The sequence below is a fragment of the Clavelina lepadiformis genome, chromosome 5, assembly GCF_947623445.1.
Source record: "Clavelina lepadiformis chromosome 5, kaClaLepa1.1, whole genome shotgun sequence".
Classification (NCBI taxonomy): domain Eukaryota; kingdom Metazoa; phylum Chordata; class Ascidiacea; order Aplousobranchia; family Clavelinidae; genus Clavelina; species Clavelina lepadiformis.
The window spans coordinates 653,553-670,589 of record NC_135244.1 but is presented as its reverse complement, the minus strand read 5'-3'; the positions used below and the strand labels follow the sequence as shown (position 1 = coordinate 670,589).

Genomic DNA, 17,037 nt, shown 5'->3' with positions numbered 1-17,037 from the left:
ACACATTAAACCAGGTTTTATTACAGATAAGAAATCACAAAATTATCCTTAAGACAAATAAGTTTCTACCCATCGTCGTTGTTCTAGTTATTGATTGATATTTTGTGTAAACGTTTCCTCAAACACTGGATTGATAATACAATGGAAGCTGGTAAAAGACAAACGACCAATGGGTTAATTATGATCTTGTGTAATGATTAACCAACATTATGAGAACTTTTAAATCGAATTCGGTTCCTTATTTGGAAAGGAATTGTGTTCATGAAAAGTTTGAGCTTTGCTACGCCCAGTTGTAACGTTGTTCCTCAGTTGAAAGATGAATTTACAAAATGTTCTAATTTTTTTAAATGAAGGTGTTTTATTAAAAATAATGGATTTAATTTCAGCGGAAATTCATTAACTCAACATTGCTTGATGTTAAATTCTGAATAACTGGAAATAAGTTTGTAGATCGAAAGAATCGCTTATAATAAAATTGCTTGTTAACAACAATATCTCAAACTCATTGAGATAGATATATAGTTATTATATAAATAGTATAGTGTAGGTAGTTATAGTTACATATATAGTTTAGTTATAAATTAAAAATGTTTCGTTGAAACTCAACTTTGCTTGATGCTAAATTTTAATTTAGTGGAATTAAGCAGGTTATGAACAGGTTTTATTGACAAACCTGTCAATCAAGTGAAATCAAACCCACGCAGATTTACTGATTTTTAAATAGACTGGGTCACTACCAGTATCGCCCAGTCTGAAACTTGTCACCACTTTTGCTAATCACGCATAACTTTCAAAGTAATTTAACCGGTCTCTGTAACTTTCAGTCATCAAGTGGTTATATTTCATGCAAATTATACCTTTATAGGTCAATATGTTTATGTTGGTAGTATTTAGCAATCTTTAACTGATATTTTTGTTTCTACAGAGCAAACGATTTAAGATATCAAACAAAGCTGTGAAAAGTGTCATGGCAGAGCAAAGCACAAGCTCAAATGTAAATATTACTGATGCTGTTTTGAACCAATCACCAGTTATAAAAGGTAGGTTGTATAAAAAGTAGTACAAAGTATATATATAAAGTATATACTCTTATATCGGTTCATGTTTGGTTTGGTCAGATTTTTGCTGGGAACACAACAATAAATGTCAAGTGATCTATTTTCAGATGCTGAGAATGTCACCATCAACTACACGCAACCACCCAGCACAAGCTCATCTGATGAAGATGGTGAGTAATCACTTCTCATTAAACTGAAATTTAAATATCTTGTATTAATAATAAATAGACATCATCAAACATCTTATTGTTACGTGCAAATGACATTAAATGTAAGTTGTGTTTTCATTTAACATCTGATGTCATGATGATTTTATGATGTGTGGCGACAAGTTGCTCTGCTTGCAATGTAGAAGCAGTTTGTCCATCAGGTGGTAAATATTACATTGATGCGTGTTGGTCATAGCAAGCATCGAGTGGTGATTACTTTGAACGTAGAATGTGAGACCCGATACCGCATGTTTCGTTAGATGTCAGTGTTAGGCTGCATTGTATCTTTCCTTGCACTGATAACCACAGATCTCCTTGAATTATCAATCTATGTTGATAAAATATTTGTCATTGTGTTTCCCCATTTACTTCACCAACCCTGGCTGTACATTAAATTTAATGTTCTTTGTGGGAATGAAAATCTGTGCTTTAACAACTGAAAATACTTGTGTTCAATTTGTAAGGAAAATGTAAAATCCGCCAGTCGTTAGCAACGGCTGGGGCGCTCGGCGGATTGTACGGGACCTAAGTCACCACGATTGACTAACGCATTCCCAAATTTGACTATTTCCTTTGCTGTAACAAGCCCATTGAAAAAAGAAATGATGTATTTTCCATGATCAAAGGAATGACAAACAAAGAACAGTTTTTAAATACTGGCTTCACCGGCCGTAAGAAAAGGCAAGGTCCACTTCGGAAACAAAACTGAGGAATTACATTTGCGTCATTAATTAGCGGACTAGGCGCCTTTAAACAATTTTAAAAGCGCAAAACACATATATAGTGTACACGAGAATTGGCAGTATATCCCACACTGGTGTATAACCCACACCCATTGTTTAACTAATAAAATTCTATGTGGTGTATATCCATCATGCGTTTCTATGCGTTGCATTATCTTCTATTCTCTTTATGTCTCGTTTCTTCGTCATCACTGCATCAGGACAGCTAACAATTGTTTGACGTAACGTGTAGACTGTGGTTGTAGCGGATGATTACGCTGCTCACTGGCCGTTACTTATTATCACGCTCTCGGTTACACATAAACCATCATGCTCTGGCTGTAATGTTGCGTGAATGATTAAACTTTAACCACGAATTTAACGCATGATTAGTAAAACAAGAAAGTTTAGTTTAGTTAGTGTCGGTATATAACTAGTATAACTTGTAACATATAACCCATTGCTTAGCTAATAAAATTTTATGTGGTGTACAGCCATCATGCGCTTCTGTGTGTTGCATTATCTTCTATTCTCTTTATGTCTCGTTTCATCGTCATCACTGCATCAGGACAGCTAACAAGTGTTTGACGTAACTTGTAGAGCAGTGGTTCCCAAACTTTTTCAGCTTGTGGCACACCAGAAAAACTAGAAAACGCTCGCGGCACACTTACAAGAGAAGAAATGTTACTTTAAAAAATTACCCTACTCTATCGACAATGCCATAATTGGTTTCATCGTCACATGTGCTTATTTCTCAGCTATTGAAGCAGCTAGAAAGCTTTTAAGTCGCATATGCTTGTCTGCATGCCTTATTTTAAATATTTATACAGTTCTTTTCCAAAATTCCAAAAAGATTCGCGGCACACCTGAGATTCTGCTGCCGCGGCACACAGTTTGGGAATCACTGGTGTAGACTGTGGTTGTAGTGGACGATTACGCTGCTCACTAGCCGTTACTTATTATCACGCTCTCGGTTACACATGAACCATCATGCTCTGGCTGTAATGTTGCGTGAACGATTAAACTTTGGCCACGAATTTAACACATAATTAGTAAAACAAGAAAGTTGCTGTTGCTATCTATTTGCTGGCAGCGATGACAATAAGAGATAATAATGATGACAATAACTATTCACACAAAAGATTAACCTTATATAGACTGTATCATATATCTGCTCACTACATATCTAATACCTGCTCACTCACACACGACAAAACTGAAGAAAACGAAGCAAAGTGCATCTGCAGCATTTTTGTCAAAGTTTTGTCGGTTATCTCAGTAGAACCTGAGTTTTCAAGTTATGATTTATATTTTATTTGCTTGTGTTTATTTTATTTGCTGGTGACGCAACAGGATACGAGAGGCATTTACGACAAGTCTTGTGCCAAAATAAAAACCTTGTTTAGTTAGTGTCATTATATAACTCACACCCAACTTTTTATGGACACGTTTTTCAAAACAAAATGTGGCTATAGCCCACAAAATTTGGTGATTTAAATGTGCGTGACTTTGCAAATCTTATTTTGGGTTTGTATGACCTGGCAATATATTTCGTATTTAATCTACTTTAAAGCTACTACATGTTGCCTGAATGAAACCTAATGCTTGTTGTCACTTACAATTTGATCTTTAAGATTTTGTAGTCATTCATCATAATTTCCTTTGTGATGTAATAATATTCTCCAAGTATTAGGTATAAATTATATTATTTCTGTATATATTTGAAAATTCTTCCACCAGTATATATATTAAAGTAACATTTCTATTTCATTTTAAGTCAACTTATTTCAACACTTGCCTCACACTTTAACCACAAAATGTGACGTAATTTGAATCAGTTTTGTTTATTTTTTGCAGAGTGGAATTCCATGAGAAAATTGATAAATTTATGCATCAGTTACCTCGAAAAAGAAGGAAAGTTACGTCTTCAAGGTGTCAGTGCTAAAGAAGAAATTCCAGTCGTCCACCCAATAATTCACGAGATTACATACTATGGCAAAGATACAGTTCCTGTTGATGAAAGATACGATCCGAAAGGTCCGAACGAGCTGTTCAAAAATAAGATCAAAAGAGAAGTTTGTTTCCAAGATCTGTTGGATCAAAAAGACAAATTCATCAGCATTGTTGCCAGCGCTGGTTCTGGAAAGACCGTCCTCAGCCTGAGGCTGGCAAAAGCTTTTTCCCTGCCTCAGCGACTCTGTATCCACCTGAAGTTGATGGATGCCAATTATGAACAACCATTGACTCTTAGACAGTTATTGCTTGAAAACATGTTTCCAGGACATAGTGAGGAGTTTTACACAGCTTGCTTCTCCTGGATGCAGAAGAACACCGACAAGATTGTGCTGATCCTGGATGGATTGGATCAAGCTCAATATTCCTTGAAGGAAACTTCACCAAAAATAAATTACAATGCCTGTGTCCCTGTCAAAGACCTGGTTTTTAACTTGTGTAGAAAACATTTCTTCCCCAACAGTCTCCTCATCATCACATCCAGGCCACATGCAGTGCTCTACCTCCATGAACTAGCAAGACCTCAGGTCACTTATGCTCTGGGTGACCTCAGTGTTTTCAACTCACACGAGTTGTTCCTTGTCTTTGCTGATGAAGATCTCTGGAGGAAGATAAATACAACTTCAAGTCAAATGCTGTCAATGTGTAGAAATCCCTTGATGCTCCAGATGATCATTTCCAGCAACATCGATCCATCAGAGGACATTGGTGATGCTTCCACCCCTACAAGGCTGTTTGCAACAGTGATGAAGAATCTGACTCAAAGTGGACATATCCGTAACACAGAAGGCTTCAATGAGCTGCTTAAGAGGTTGAGAGTTCTCGCGTTTGATGCAACCATGGAAGGAAAAGTTGTGCTAACTGCTAAGCAGCTAAGAAATGCCCAAGTTAACCCAGCTACCATCCACGATATCGTGGTTCAACTCCACACTCATGGACTTAGTGTCAACAGCTGTCTTTTTGAAGGCAACACCAAGTTCTACTTCTGTCATCAGACTTTCCAAGAACATCTCACAGCATCCTATGTTGTTTACGAAATGCCACTGGAGGAGTTTCAAGAGTTTGTAGAAACATCACTGTTTCAAGAGCATTGGACAGTGGTTAGAAGATTCGTCTGTGGCCTGTTGTTTGATTTGGGGTCGAAAGCTGTTTCAGGTAATTATGAGTTATGTTTTACCACGATACACAACAAATGAAAGCAGTGATTAGGTACCGTGCTTGTATTTTTGTATACTGTATCTTTTTTGAATTCTTATATACTTTTACTTGTATGTTTGCTCATTTGCTTCTGATCGTTTTGGTTATTTTACTGTTACTTCATTTAACTTCGGGCTAGTGTAGTTCCTATCACGTCATTACAACTGCAAAAGTATCATCATAGTTGTGCATTTGTTTTTTATGTGTTCTAATTTTATTTTTTCTGTCTCGTCACACATATTTTTTTGTTTTAGATGAAACTTGTGCAATAATATTTCGCAATGACCTGTCAATTAGAGTTTTGTTGACTCCAATGTGTCACGTTTTATGCTCTGTATGATTTAGTACCATGCATGGGAATTTTGTGCGAGATGCATATTTCACATAGAACAACAAAAACATAAACATATGATAAAGTCTATGCAAGTTATGTTCAGTAAGTTGTGTTTTATTATTACATTTGTGTGGACAGTTTCCTTCCATTTTTGTTATTGTTTAACTCGCCATGTCCATGAACTAAAGCAGTGTTTCCAACCGGGCTGCCATGAAAGTGGTCAGGGGCATCTTGAGATTTTGAACAATACATAAGAAATGCGTTGTATCTTTTAATCACGAACAATATTGTTTTCAAAGCTTCACAGTAGACCATTTTCATATCACCAGGAACCGGTTTTGCAGTAGCTGCGTGTACTATGTTTATCGTATTTACTCGAATCTAACCCGCCCTTGATTGTAAGCCGCGCAACACAAGTGGTATCTGTGATTATGTTGAGTTTCTCCGCTCCTCTCCCACTCCCGATAAAAAAGAAACAAAAGTTGCCTTGCCAACAGAGCAGCATCGTATCACGCACTGATCACGCGTTTACTGCATGCACAACCAATAAACGTAGTTTTACGACGTGTGGCACACAACCAGAAGAAAATGTAAGCCGCCATCTATTGTAAACCGCACAAATGATGATAAGAGATACTTTGTTCCGCGGCTTACAATCGAGTAAATACGATAAAACAGCGCATGTGTTATTCCCCTCTATCTTATACTTCTCACTCTTTTCAACTTTGTTGCATTATTAAGTGTGTGCCGTGTTATGAGAAATGTGCAATTTATGCGATGTTGTGCTGGTAATTCACTGTCGTTTTGGCATTTTGTCCATTATTTTATGGATACTTAACTTTATCTCACACTCATAATATAATTTTTTAACAACCCAAATTTTGCTGTACATGTTGGGCTCTGAACAGATTAGTTATTAAACTATAAGTTGATATTAATATCATTGTACCACTAAACTTTGAAAACCTATTTCTTTCCATACCATGTTGCATGTGGTGCCAATGGTTGTGGCTTTGTTTTATTGCTGTATCAGTTTTATTTAAAAATAACAGCAGTATGGCTGCCAATGATAGTTTGCAACGAGTGTGTTTAAGTTGATTGATTTTATGATTTATTTTCAGGAGATCTTCAGACGAAAAAGGAAATTTTGAAGAAACATCTCATCCAGCAGCTGGAATTCATTTCAGAAAAGTTTACGGAATCACTTCCAGGTAAATAAAATCGGTTTATAGCGAGGCGAAAAAATGGCAATATTGTAAATAGTGATGTCTTTCAGTTTTTTTAATGTAATAGTGGTGACCAAGAACAACATATTTGTTTAAAATACAAATTCAAACCTTGTTGAATCATACAGTGACGGTAGCCAGTGTTTGCATTTGTGTATAAAGTGCAGACACCTTGTTACCAAGTATTGGTCGAGGATAGAGATGTACCGATGCCGGGGTTTTACCGATGTTACTGATCCCGATGTATCGGCCCTTCTCAACATCGGCATCGGTCGATGTTTGTGACTTTTCACAAAAGCAACATTTAATGCGATGTGGTATTTTTCTTGCGCGCTACGTCATGTAATATAAGGTTTTTATGTTTTCCAAACCAAACAGCTAACTTGCCACTTTTGCGGTTGTAAACCCGTATTTGTACGCACGCGCACAGCGTTCTGTGAAGATGTTTTTGGAACCGAAACTTAACATTCTTTAACGATCTCTAAAAATTTACATTTCTGCAACTGATAGAGCAGAAAATTAGCGGTCACCGGTTAATTTTTAATTGGTTGCGTTCCTTTAACATTTCTTAGCGTTCGCCTTAGAAGCGAAACAGAATAAAAACTGTGTAACACGATCCGCTAATGACACGTGTTTAGAGTGACGGCTACTTTGAGCCTACGTTCTGTGATGTGTAATGTGTCATTTTTGACGAATATATTTGGCCAAAAACGAGTTGACGTTTTACGTTTATTCGCCCGACTAAAAGTCTTGAAAAAGTTTTTGTCTCATCGGCCCAACTCTGTTCGTGCGATAAACATTCCGCACGTGATCATCTTTAAACAATAAAATTACGGAATTTTTCTCACGAAGTAATTGTTCAAGTCTGTTGACGTATTGTTGACAATCATGAGCGTCGACGTACAGATAATTGAGATGCTGTTTGGCTGACATTCAACTTCCGTTGTTAACGTCGTTGCATTCGTAGCCTACTTTTATGTTAGGTTTTATTACGTTGTCAATACTGGTGAAAGTTATTGCAACTACACCATTTGATGTCAACATCTTTATACGAAAAGAATGAGATGAATGCTATGGTTTATCATTGACGCTTTGAAGTATCTCACTTGGTTGATTTGTCGACCATGTTTCAAAAAGATCGCTTTAATATAAACGATGCCTCGGCGGAAATGGGGTTAAATTCTTCACCAAACAAAGCGTCTCAGCTACTCGTGTTGGCAACAAGGCGCTGCATTGTCATTTCGCTGAAGACTTTCAAGGAAAAAGGCGAATACAAAGCAATGTATCGCGGTAATGGAAGACTGTGACATGAACAGAATTACCTGACTAAAGGGATGACACTGCGCAGCATAAAGATTTACAACTGTGTTAAATTACCACGTCTTCAAAAGCGAAGCAAGACAGACGAAATAAGAAATAAGACCGGTTGTGATAATTCGTTATTTAACACGTGTGTACAGGGCAGAGATGAAAATATTCGAGTCAACGTGATATATCGGCATCGGTACATCTCTAGCCGTCTTCATGTCTCCACATGTGTACATAGGCAGCTGATGTCAATACTTTAACACACACTTGGATATAATTTTAGCAAATGTGACAGCAAAGATATGTCACGTCATTATTATGTAGAAAATGTTTGTGACATCATAATGCGATGTATTGACTTTATTCTTTACCACCTATTACGTATATAGTTATCTGGTGACTTTTTCCATGTCTTAAAATTATATTCAATTATATAGAATAGAATTATAATATAATTAAATATAATTAGAATAGAATTATACAATGCTTCTATAGATATGCAAATTTATCATCAACCTTTGCGTAACAATTGAAATTGTGATGTAACAATCATAATTTATAATTTTAATATTTCTTGATTGTTGTGTGTTTAGCCACGTGTGGTTGCAGATTTACGAGACTACATAGCAATGTAGTTTATATTTTTATTTTTTTTATTTCCCGCTGACCACCAAACATATCTGTATCGTCCCACTTTTATGGATATATTATTGTAGCAATTCTACCCACATAATCGTTTTATGACTATTATGTTTATTTAGTTGATAAAGCACTCGCAAACAAACTATTCGACCTGTACGCCTGCGTTGGAGAAGGAAAAGATTCGTCCATCGCAACCAAAGCAGCAGAGCATTTTCCAACAACAATCCATTTACCGCACCCGATGAATTCAAACCTGGTCCCTGGGTTCTGCTTCGTCATGAAACACGTCACAAAGCAATTGGATGAGCTCAATCTGTTTTTATGTTCCCTGGATGCGAATTCATTTCACGAGATCGCTTCGGTCATAAAAGAGATGAAACCAGGACAAGTAAGATATTATTGACATCAATTACTTATTGTTGTTTGTTTACATTCCGACTAATTGTTCCCGACCAATCAAAATATTAAATTGCTGACTTGTCCCATTTAAGGTTGGCAAAAAGTCGTAAGTGCGGTCATGTCTATGAGTCACTTATAACTGAGTCATATTTTGGAGTAATTGTGATGTCACTGTATATATTCAAGCCTTTGACATTATTACGCCATTGAGATCTTGGTGAAATGGAAGAGATCATGCGTTGTCATCTATTCTGACGTCATATTCACAACACAATCATTGTTTAACTTTTTTACATATCAAATTTTTATGGCGGTAGCTGGTTAGTTATTACAATTAATGTTCGTAAAAATATTGTTTAAAATAGTGAACTTGAAAACTTTTTGTCACCAAACTCGATTTAAATCACGAATATAACGTTGCTCTGTCTAATTACCCATTACGTCACTACATTTTTGTTACGTCACAAAGAAGCACAAGTATTTAACAACGCGGAGATTTGTCGAAGCCTGGTTGTCAAAATATCAACAATCGCATTTCCCTCCCTTTAAGTCAATAACTGGCCCCAGTCACGCAATTGGTGTTTTGATAATTTGGTAACCTGCAACCTGTGAAATATGCGCCACCTTGTGTTTATTTACCTTGTTTGTTACTGTAGTGACAACTTATATCAATATACAGTACTGTAGTTAACTTGAATCATAGTTAACGTATTATTAAAAATAAACATAACGAATCAGCTGCTACTTTGGTCGGTACCACAAATGAAAAATATTTTCTGTACGTTTGTATATAAACCACGCACATAGTATTTTATAATAAGATAGAATCTGTGCATCGATATCATTGGCACTGAGTTGAACCGAGATAGTCCAAGTTATAGTTGACGTCATCACAAATATTTCAACTCTAGATTGGAAAGATGGATATCACTGGTAACCATCTGCAACCATCAAACATCGATGACGTCATCGGGTTGTTGAGAGTCGTGAGAGATGTGCTGTCGATGTGGAATTGCTTCATTGGTGATGATGGAAGATGGCGAGTTGCTAATCAGGATGAAAGAAGCAAGATCCAATCAGCTCTCAACAAGATTCAAACCAGGTTGAAAGTTCGTGATTATCGCACCAAACTTGAACGAGATTCAAACCAGGATGGAAGTTCGTGTTGAAGATCGCACCAAACTTCGCTCACAGAAGTGAATCGGGATGAACGAGACAAACTCCAAGAAGCGCTAAATGATGCGGAAAACACCAGATTGGTTCATCCCTGCACCACACTACACTCGCGATAACTATTGTGATGTCATTGTACAACTTTGCATTGGTTTGTTTGTTTTATGTAATTTGTTAACTTTGCCGACGAGATCGTGCTTATTATGACGTAACAAGCAGATGTATATGAATTGTTCATAACCATTCTAAGAAATTCAAAATTTTATTAAAACTAAGAAATTAATTTTGGTCGTTGTTGATGATGTCACTCATGTATTGAGAAATTCATTTACTCGAGTGCGATTACGAGTGGTCAATGCAGCAATGTCGTGGTCACTTCTACATTTCTTCAAATGGTATTTAAATTTGCATTTTATGATCGCGATTTCTTATGTAATTGTTGACGCCGTGTTCTGTGCTTTACAACTCCTCTCTATGATTCCAGTTAAAATATAAATACAATTTACTTTATTACGTCATAGAAGCGCCTGATGTACAGCATATTTTATTGAGGCGAAAAACACAAAGAATTTACAATTCACTGTTCATTCACAAATAACGCATCAAATGCGCGTGTCAACAAAATACAATGGTGTGTAGCAATGTGAGATACAACACGGTCCTTATACATAGAAACGTTTATGCGGGTTCGCGTCGAAGGACTTCGCAAATTTTAACTATTTGGTCGTGGTAGGTCGTGTCCTGATTAAAGGCCCTGGCTCGTCTCGCGTAGCGGGAACGTTCAATCGCAGCAATTATGGTTTTTGTGCTAAAAATCTCCTCTTCAGAAATGATCGCGTTCCTGTGGCGCCAAATTTTTTGTTTAATTACTGTAACCAGTAAAATCGTCATCAATCATTCATTTTATTTTTCGTCAAAAGCGCGGTGGGGACGAAAAATCAAGCCAGTTGTTACTAACACGCGCCAATGAACAGAAAAAAGTGACAAAGCCGGGAAGGCTTAAAACGTGCTCAAGAGAAATAACGCTGATATTTGCTGGTAACAACTAGCACGGCCACTAAACCTATAATTAGTTAAATCCATAAAACATAAGTTGAAAAAGTGAAATTAAGCAGACGAGCAGGTGGTGTGTCCAAGCAACTGATGAATGAAAATTGCTTCAGTGTTGTACATCAGTGGATGGGAAAAGAAACCACCGTAAAAGAAATGTCGAATGCTCATGTCGAGCGCTTCACGATCAAGGTTTTCGGGGCGATGCATGTTTATTATTTCTGTTACGTCGTTAAAGGAAATTGCAGTTCCCGTGGAAACGGTACCTACTCTGCATGCGTAGCGCCATAAAGCGACGTTTTTTACATTTAAATAAAACATGCGAAGGCGCATCGGGGCCGATCAAACAGAACCGACATGCGGTGTCTGAAAAAGGATGAAAGTTGAACGCATTTGACCTAAAGCTGAGGACTCAGGGGTTCCCAACCTTTTTATGTTCTCGTACCACTTAGCCACCACGGATTGTCAACACGTACCACTATTTTCAAAACAACTAATTTGATCCAATATTCGCACAGCAGCATTGTATTAATAACAATGACAGCAGTGAGCAAGATCGACAAAAGTAGCTTACTGAGTGCAGAGAATTTAGTACGGAAAGAAATAAAAGTGTTGTTCGCATATTTTAGCAACTCAAAATTAAATTGTTATACTACTATGCTGTATATCGCATGCAACGGAGAGCTGCTCGCGTACCACCTGAAAAGCTCCCGCGTACCACTAGTGGTACGCGTACCACCGGTTGGGAACCCCTGCATTAGATCGTTCCAGGTCAATCTGTAATTAAACGTTTTTTATCAGTTGTTTGAAATTGGGTTGTGGACATTTTTCCACGTTTGGTGATTACCTACCCACCGTCTCTTTTATCCTTCAGTAAACGCCAATATGTTGTTTTAATCTTTCAACGTTGCCTGGTGCTTATTTCTCAATTTTAGCGCGTGTTGGTAAAATCGCGAGGGCGCTGTCACGTGATGCATGTCATTGTGTATTCGAAGGTTGTAAACTTTGGATAATTGATGACCAATTTGGTCAATTCTGTTTGTTTATTTATTTCGGTTGTTATTTGTCCGGTCATTTTTTCCTGGCAGAATGGTCCGATCGATTTTAAGTAGAGCAGGTCCTGATACAGCGAGATATTTAACATTTCGTAGCCCCCCCCCCCCCCTATTTTTTGCCCTTTGCAAGATGTTCATGTCGGCATACGCATTGGGGTTGATTAATACAAATCGTTCGATTACTTGATTTATTTCGTCGACGACGGATGTGGATATCGGTCGAGTAAAAGCGTTGAAAGAGCAGATTGGATGGAGTTTGTTCCCAACTAAACTCCTTTTCGCTTCTATAGTCGGGTTGAATTGTTTAAGAAGTTTCGCTTCATCTTTTAACTTTTTTACTGTAGCTTCCCACACTAACTTGCCGTCTGCTTCGCCTATAGTTGAACCGAGAACCATATAAATAAGTGAATAAAAATAAGCATATAAATAAGCATATAAATAAGCATATAAATAAGCATATAAATAAGCATATAAATAAGCATATAAATAAGCATATAAATAAGCATATAAATAAGCATATAAATAAGCATATAAATAAGCATATAAATAAGCATATAAATAAGCATATAAATAAGCATATAAATAAGCATATAAATAAGCATATAAATAAGCATATAAATAAGCATATAAATAAGCATATAAATTGAACCATATAAGTGCGTGTCCGTCAATTTGATTTGTTGGATTTGTAAAAGCATTTGCGGGTTTAAACTGCGCGTTAGCCAGATGGTTTTATTTAAATTGGTAGGTTAAATTGGTAGGTTTTATTTAAACCAGCAATTATCAACGTTATTTCACTTGAGCACGTTTTAAGCCTTCTCGGCTTTGTCACTTTTCCTGTTCATTGGCGGGTGTTAGTAACAACTGACTTGATTTTTCGTCCCCATCGCGCTTTTGACGAAAAATAAAATGATTGATTGGTTAATTAATTAACCAATTAATTATTACATATTAATTATAATTATAATTAATGGTGTATGTTACTGCATAAAACCGATCAACCTGTATGTAACTGAGTTTGTGACGCAAAGAGATGGGCAAAGACTAAAGAAACGACGCAAACCACTCACTCACAAATCATCTCATACGAGAGGGATTCCTCATGTACACAGGCGGCATTGATGAAATTTTGTGGTCACGTGAGAATAAGAAAAGAAGGAAATAACGCGATCTGGGGAACTCGCTGTAACGAACTTAACATTTCTTAGACTAAATAAGAAATAATTAATTTCAAAGTAAACTTCACAAACAGGAATGATGCTTGAGCATCGAAACCAGTTTTCATAAAAGCAACAAAATAACTTCAATTAAAAGCCATTTAATCAAGTCCTAGCTCTAAGAACAAATTTTTATAAATACAGTAAATTATCTTTATTCTCTTTCTTTAAACTTGCATAAAACAATCTCATACAATTATGTTAACAACGAAACATAAGTAAGTTTATTTAAATGCAATTATGTGGTTTTATCCAGAACCTCACTATAGTAAAGGGTGGACCTGATTGGTCATACACAGGTGTTACGCTTCATCGATTTGTGAGCTTTGATGAATTCTTTTCAATAAAAAAATTTGGTTACTAGAAATTTAGCTGAAAATTTGCATTCATTTACAAAACAATAATTTTAAATTTTTTTTCTTGAATAGAAACTTGTTTTCGTTTACGAGAAAGAATGAAAAGATTTGTTAAAAAATTACGACAATTTGCAGAAAAATCGAACAAATGCAAAATCCTACAAACAAAGAAAACTTTCTTGTTTAAAAAAACTTATTTAACGACTAAATTTTATTTCTGATGACAAGAAACAAAAAGTTCTCAAGCTCCGATTGGTCGATTTTGAAAAAAGGAAGTCGATTCCCACCTTCGGGGAATCCCAATCTTATTTGCATTGACAGTTTCCCGGGTCCAAGTGTTTCCATATCGAAATTTTTGACCTGAAATATGTTTTATAATAAGAAGTTGAGAAATTATTTAAGAAAGTATGATTTCAAAAATACAAGATGCGAAACAAGAAAAAGATTAAAAATTAAAAACGTGTTAAACCAGAAGTGTTGAATACGTTGAAAACAAAATACATGATGCGTATTAAGAAAAAGTTGAAAATTAGACTAAAAATTAGGTTTAAACCAGAAATGCTGAATAAGTCGAATACAAACTGATTTTTGAATTGGTTTCTCAATACCTGGCACATAGCCTGAATAATTTGGTATCAGCCCTTTCTCGACGTGATAAATTCTCTGCATCGGTAATCTTTCCCTCAGCGCTAGATGGCGGTAGCGGTCAACTTTCTCGTTGTCAAGCCACACCCCGTTGCTAGGGTCAGGGGTGAACCACCTGTACATGTCTCTACACCAGGGGGTGCGCTGGATGTACTTTATTGTTATCAACTGGAAAAACGAAAGATTTTGAGAGAAAAATGCAATTTAGTTAACAAGAAGCTTTAAATATTTCATGGACAAAAACTTGCAATTTAATTCATTAAATTACTCTGAAATTTTATAAAAAGCTGCGCGATTTTGGTCAAATACAATTTTTTTGACTCCAACAACTAAAAATAAATGTTTCGTGAACAAATATAAAAAATACTGTCGGGTTGTGAAACGAGGAACGAATTCAAGTAGATTGGTAAAAGCTTTTCCCTAATATGTTCAAAATTGCCCGAATATTTTTACAAAATATAATTCAATCTGCTACAATTTAAACCTGGTTTTATTCCGTCATAAACCAATCAATCAAATTTCTATGAATTTTATCCACTGGTAAAATTTACTTGGTCTTAATGGGGTCATGAAAGTTTGGTGTGGCAGAATTAATTTTCATAAAAACAAAATAAATATCGTCAAAACTTGCCTTCTGCGCTTTATTAAGCGGGGGCATGGTTTTGTAGCCGGGAGGTGCAGTTTTTGCTCGGGGAGAGCGCGGAGAGACCTCTAGTGGCGACCCTGCCATCCTAGGACTTGTAATTTGCGTGCTTGTCTTCGGCCTCGAGGTGGGGTTAAGGAGTCGTTCATCATTATGTTGATCGTATCTGTTCAATTCAAAGTGAAATGTGTTTTCAAAGAAATTGAAACAAGGTTCAACACAATCAGATAAAAGAGAAGTTAAAATAAGTGACATGAGAAATAAAACAAAGAAATTCACTCCAACCTCGTGAGTAAAGCTTTTATTTCGCAACAAACGTAATTTAACTTATCGACTGATCAGTCGCTTGTTTAGAAAGTTTTTAAAATGAGTTTTTTGAATGTTTTAAATATTTCAGACGCTTCTGTTTCAAAACAAAAGCTGGTTTCATTTAAAGCTTAAATATATGATGCAACTCGAAAAGTTATTGCTTCCTCCAATAACAGGAGATTAACCAAAAAATTGTTGAAAATGTTGCAACCATTTCCCCATGCTTATATGCGCCATCACGTGCATTAAAACCTAATCCAATCTTGTTTCATACGTCATAAAGGTATCACGACTGTGTCTGTGTGCAGAAGAAGCTTAGATTAAGCTCCGCGTACACAAGCCCATTGTTTGGGTCGAGAGCGATGCTTTTCAACCGAGATTAAATCGCTTTTGTTCGTTTTGACAGACCTGGTACTTGAAAGCCAGTCAAAGAAAAGATTGAAATCAGTCCATCGACTTCTTGAAACTTTTGTGCTCGACAAAACCTGGATTAATCGGTGGTTGGCATTGGCACTTGATTGGTGCTTCAACTAATCCGTATTGTTACAATTACAATCGACAACTATTCAAGGCAAATTACAAAATCTCGTTATTTTCAATGCGTTTTCACTAAATCAACCTAAAATTTCGATATAATTTTAACCAATGCTACAACTGGATTTGGTTCGTTTTCGCTGAAAATTGCAATTGACGTCTTATGAAGAACTTCAATATTTCGGCGAGTCACCGTATTGCTTTTGTCCATAGAAAAATCACTTTATCGTATTTCTTATCAAACTACCCAAGTTATCGTCAAAATTTTCCTGCGTTTACATAACCGCGGTTTGCAAATGAAATCGCTGCAATCGCTCGCACGAATTATTTACGATTCTGCAACTGTCTGTGAGAAAAAAGATCGCAAAACTTTATAATTTCTATCTTTAATTATGAGTGTACCTCGGTCATCGCAAGATCAATGACGTCACAATGACATACTACTTACTTGCCGTCTTTGCTCTTGTAGATTGGGTTGGTTGTGACGTGGATGCTCTGGGAAGCGTAGGGGTGTCCAGGGGTGCAGTAGTTCGGCATTTCGGCTTAAAACTTAACAACGGTTACCTGGAGATAACTTTCAAAGCCTAGAAGCAGATAGAAGCAAGTTAACTGGCCCGGCTGTGTTTAGGTACACCTGTTGTGCACCGCTGTACCTTGTTCGAAGCGGACTGTCTTCAAAGTCATACACTGGGCGTACAAGCGCGCGATGAATGGAGTAATATTGACAAAATAGGCTTCGATGTGGCCCCTCACCCCTTCAAAGAATATTTACACGACACGATTCCTATTGTCTACGCGCGCTCACGTAACAGGATAGCTGAGGTAACGACTAGCAGAGTACGTGACGTCACAAAGACTTTCGTTAACAATTGTGAAAAGCTTTGCAAAACCACAAATTTTTGTAACGTTTCGAAGCGTCGTAACACACTAGCGTATTATCTATTAAG

At 36.6% G+C, this 17,037-nt stretch overlaps 3 protein-coding genes across 3 annotated transcripts; 2 read left to right on the top strand and 1 right to left on the bottom strand.

The window, feature by feature from the left end:
• The first annotated feature begins 624 nt into the window (after nucleotides 1–624).
• Nucleotides 625–6,855, top strand: LOC143458755 (nucleotide-binding oligomerization domain-containing protein 2-like). The gene is made up of 5 exons (XM_076955610.1): nucleotides 625–1,040; nucleotides 1,166–1,228; nucleotides 3,847–5,157; nucleotides 6,655–6,744; nucleotides 6,827–6,855. The coding sequence occupies exons 1-5, from the start codon at nucleotides 968–970 to the stop codon at nucleotides 6,853–6,855; spliced, it is 1,566 nt and encodes a 521-aa protein (XP_076811725.1). The 5' UTR covers nucleotides 625–967.
• A 1,689-nt stretch (nucleotides 6,856–8,544) lies between these two features.
• LOC143458596 (uncharacterized) lies at nucleotides 8,545–10,803 on the top strand. The gene is made up of 2 exons (XM_076955388.1): nucleotides 8,545–9,097; nucleotides 10,020–10,803. The coding sequence occupies exons 1-2, from the start codon at nucleotides 8,951–8,953 to the stop codon at nucleotides 10,275–10,277; spliced, it is 405 nt and encodes a 134-aa protein (XP_076811503.1). The 5' UTR covers nucleotides 8,545–8,950; the 3' UTR covers nucleotides 10,278–10,803.
• Nucleotides 10,804–13,758: 2,955 nt separating this feature from the next.
• Nucleotides 13,759–16,803, bottom strand: LOC143460049 (uncharacterized). Its single transcript, XM_076957405.1, has 4 exons — nucleotides 16,539–16,803; nucleotides 15,236–15,413; nucleotides 14,568–14,772; nucleotides 13,759–14,319 (listed from the first exon to the last, which is right to left on the bottom strand). The coding sequence occupies exons 1-4, from the start codon at nucleotides 16,625–16,627 to the stop codon at nucleotides 14,201–14,203; spliced, it is 591 nt and encodes a 196-aa protein (XP_076813520.1). The 5' UTR covers nucleotides 16,628–16,803; the 3' UTR covers nucleotides 13,759–14,200.
• Between the last annotated feature and the right edge of the window lie 234 nt (nucleotides 16,804–17,037).

Coding starts and splice junctions, on each gene's coding strand:
- LOC143458755 (XM_076955610.1), top strand. CDS start 968: ATGGCAGAGCAAAGCACAAGCTCAAATGTAAATATTACTGATGCTGTT. Junction 1,229..3,846: donor AAGCTCATCTGATGAAGATG/GTGAGTAATCAC, acceptor TATTTTTTGCAG/AGTGGAATTCCATGAGAAAA. Junction 6,745..6,826: donor GTTTACGGAATCACTTCCAG/GTAAATAAAATC, acceptor TTAATGTAATAG/TGGTGACCAAGAACAACATA.
- LOC143458596 (XM_076955388.1), top strand. CDS start 8,951: ATGAATTCAAACCTGGTCCCTGGGTTCTGCTTCGTCATGAAACACGTC. Junction 9,098..10,019: donor AAGAGATGAAACCAGGACAA/GTAAGATATTAT, acceptor TTTCAACTCTAG/ATTGGAAAGATGGATATCAC.
- LOC143460049 (XM_076957405.1), bottom strand. CDS start 16,627: ATGCCGAACTACTGCACCCCTGGACACCCCTACGCTTCCCAGAGCATC. Junction 14,773..15,235: donor CGCTTAATAAAGCGCAGAAG/GCAAGTTTTGAC, acceptor TCGTTTTTCCAG/TTGATAACAATAAAGTACAT. Junction 14,320..14,567: donor TTATTCAGGCTATGTGCCAG/GTATTGAGAAAC, acceptor AACATATTTCAG/GTCAAAAATTTCGATATGGA.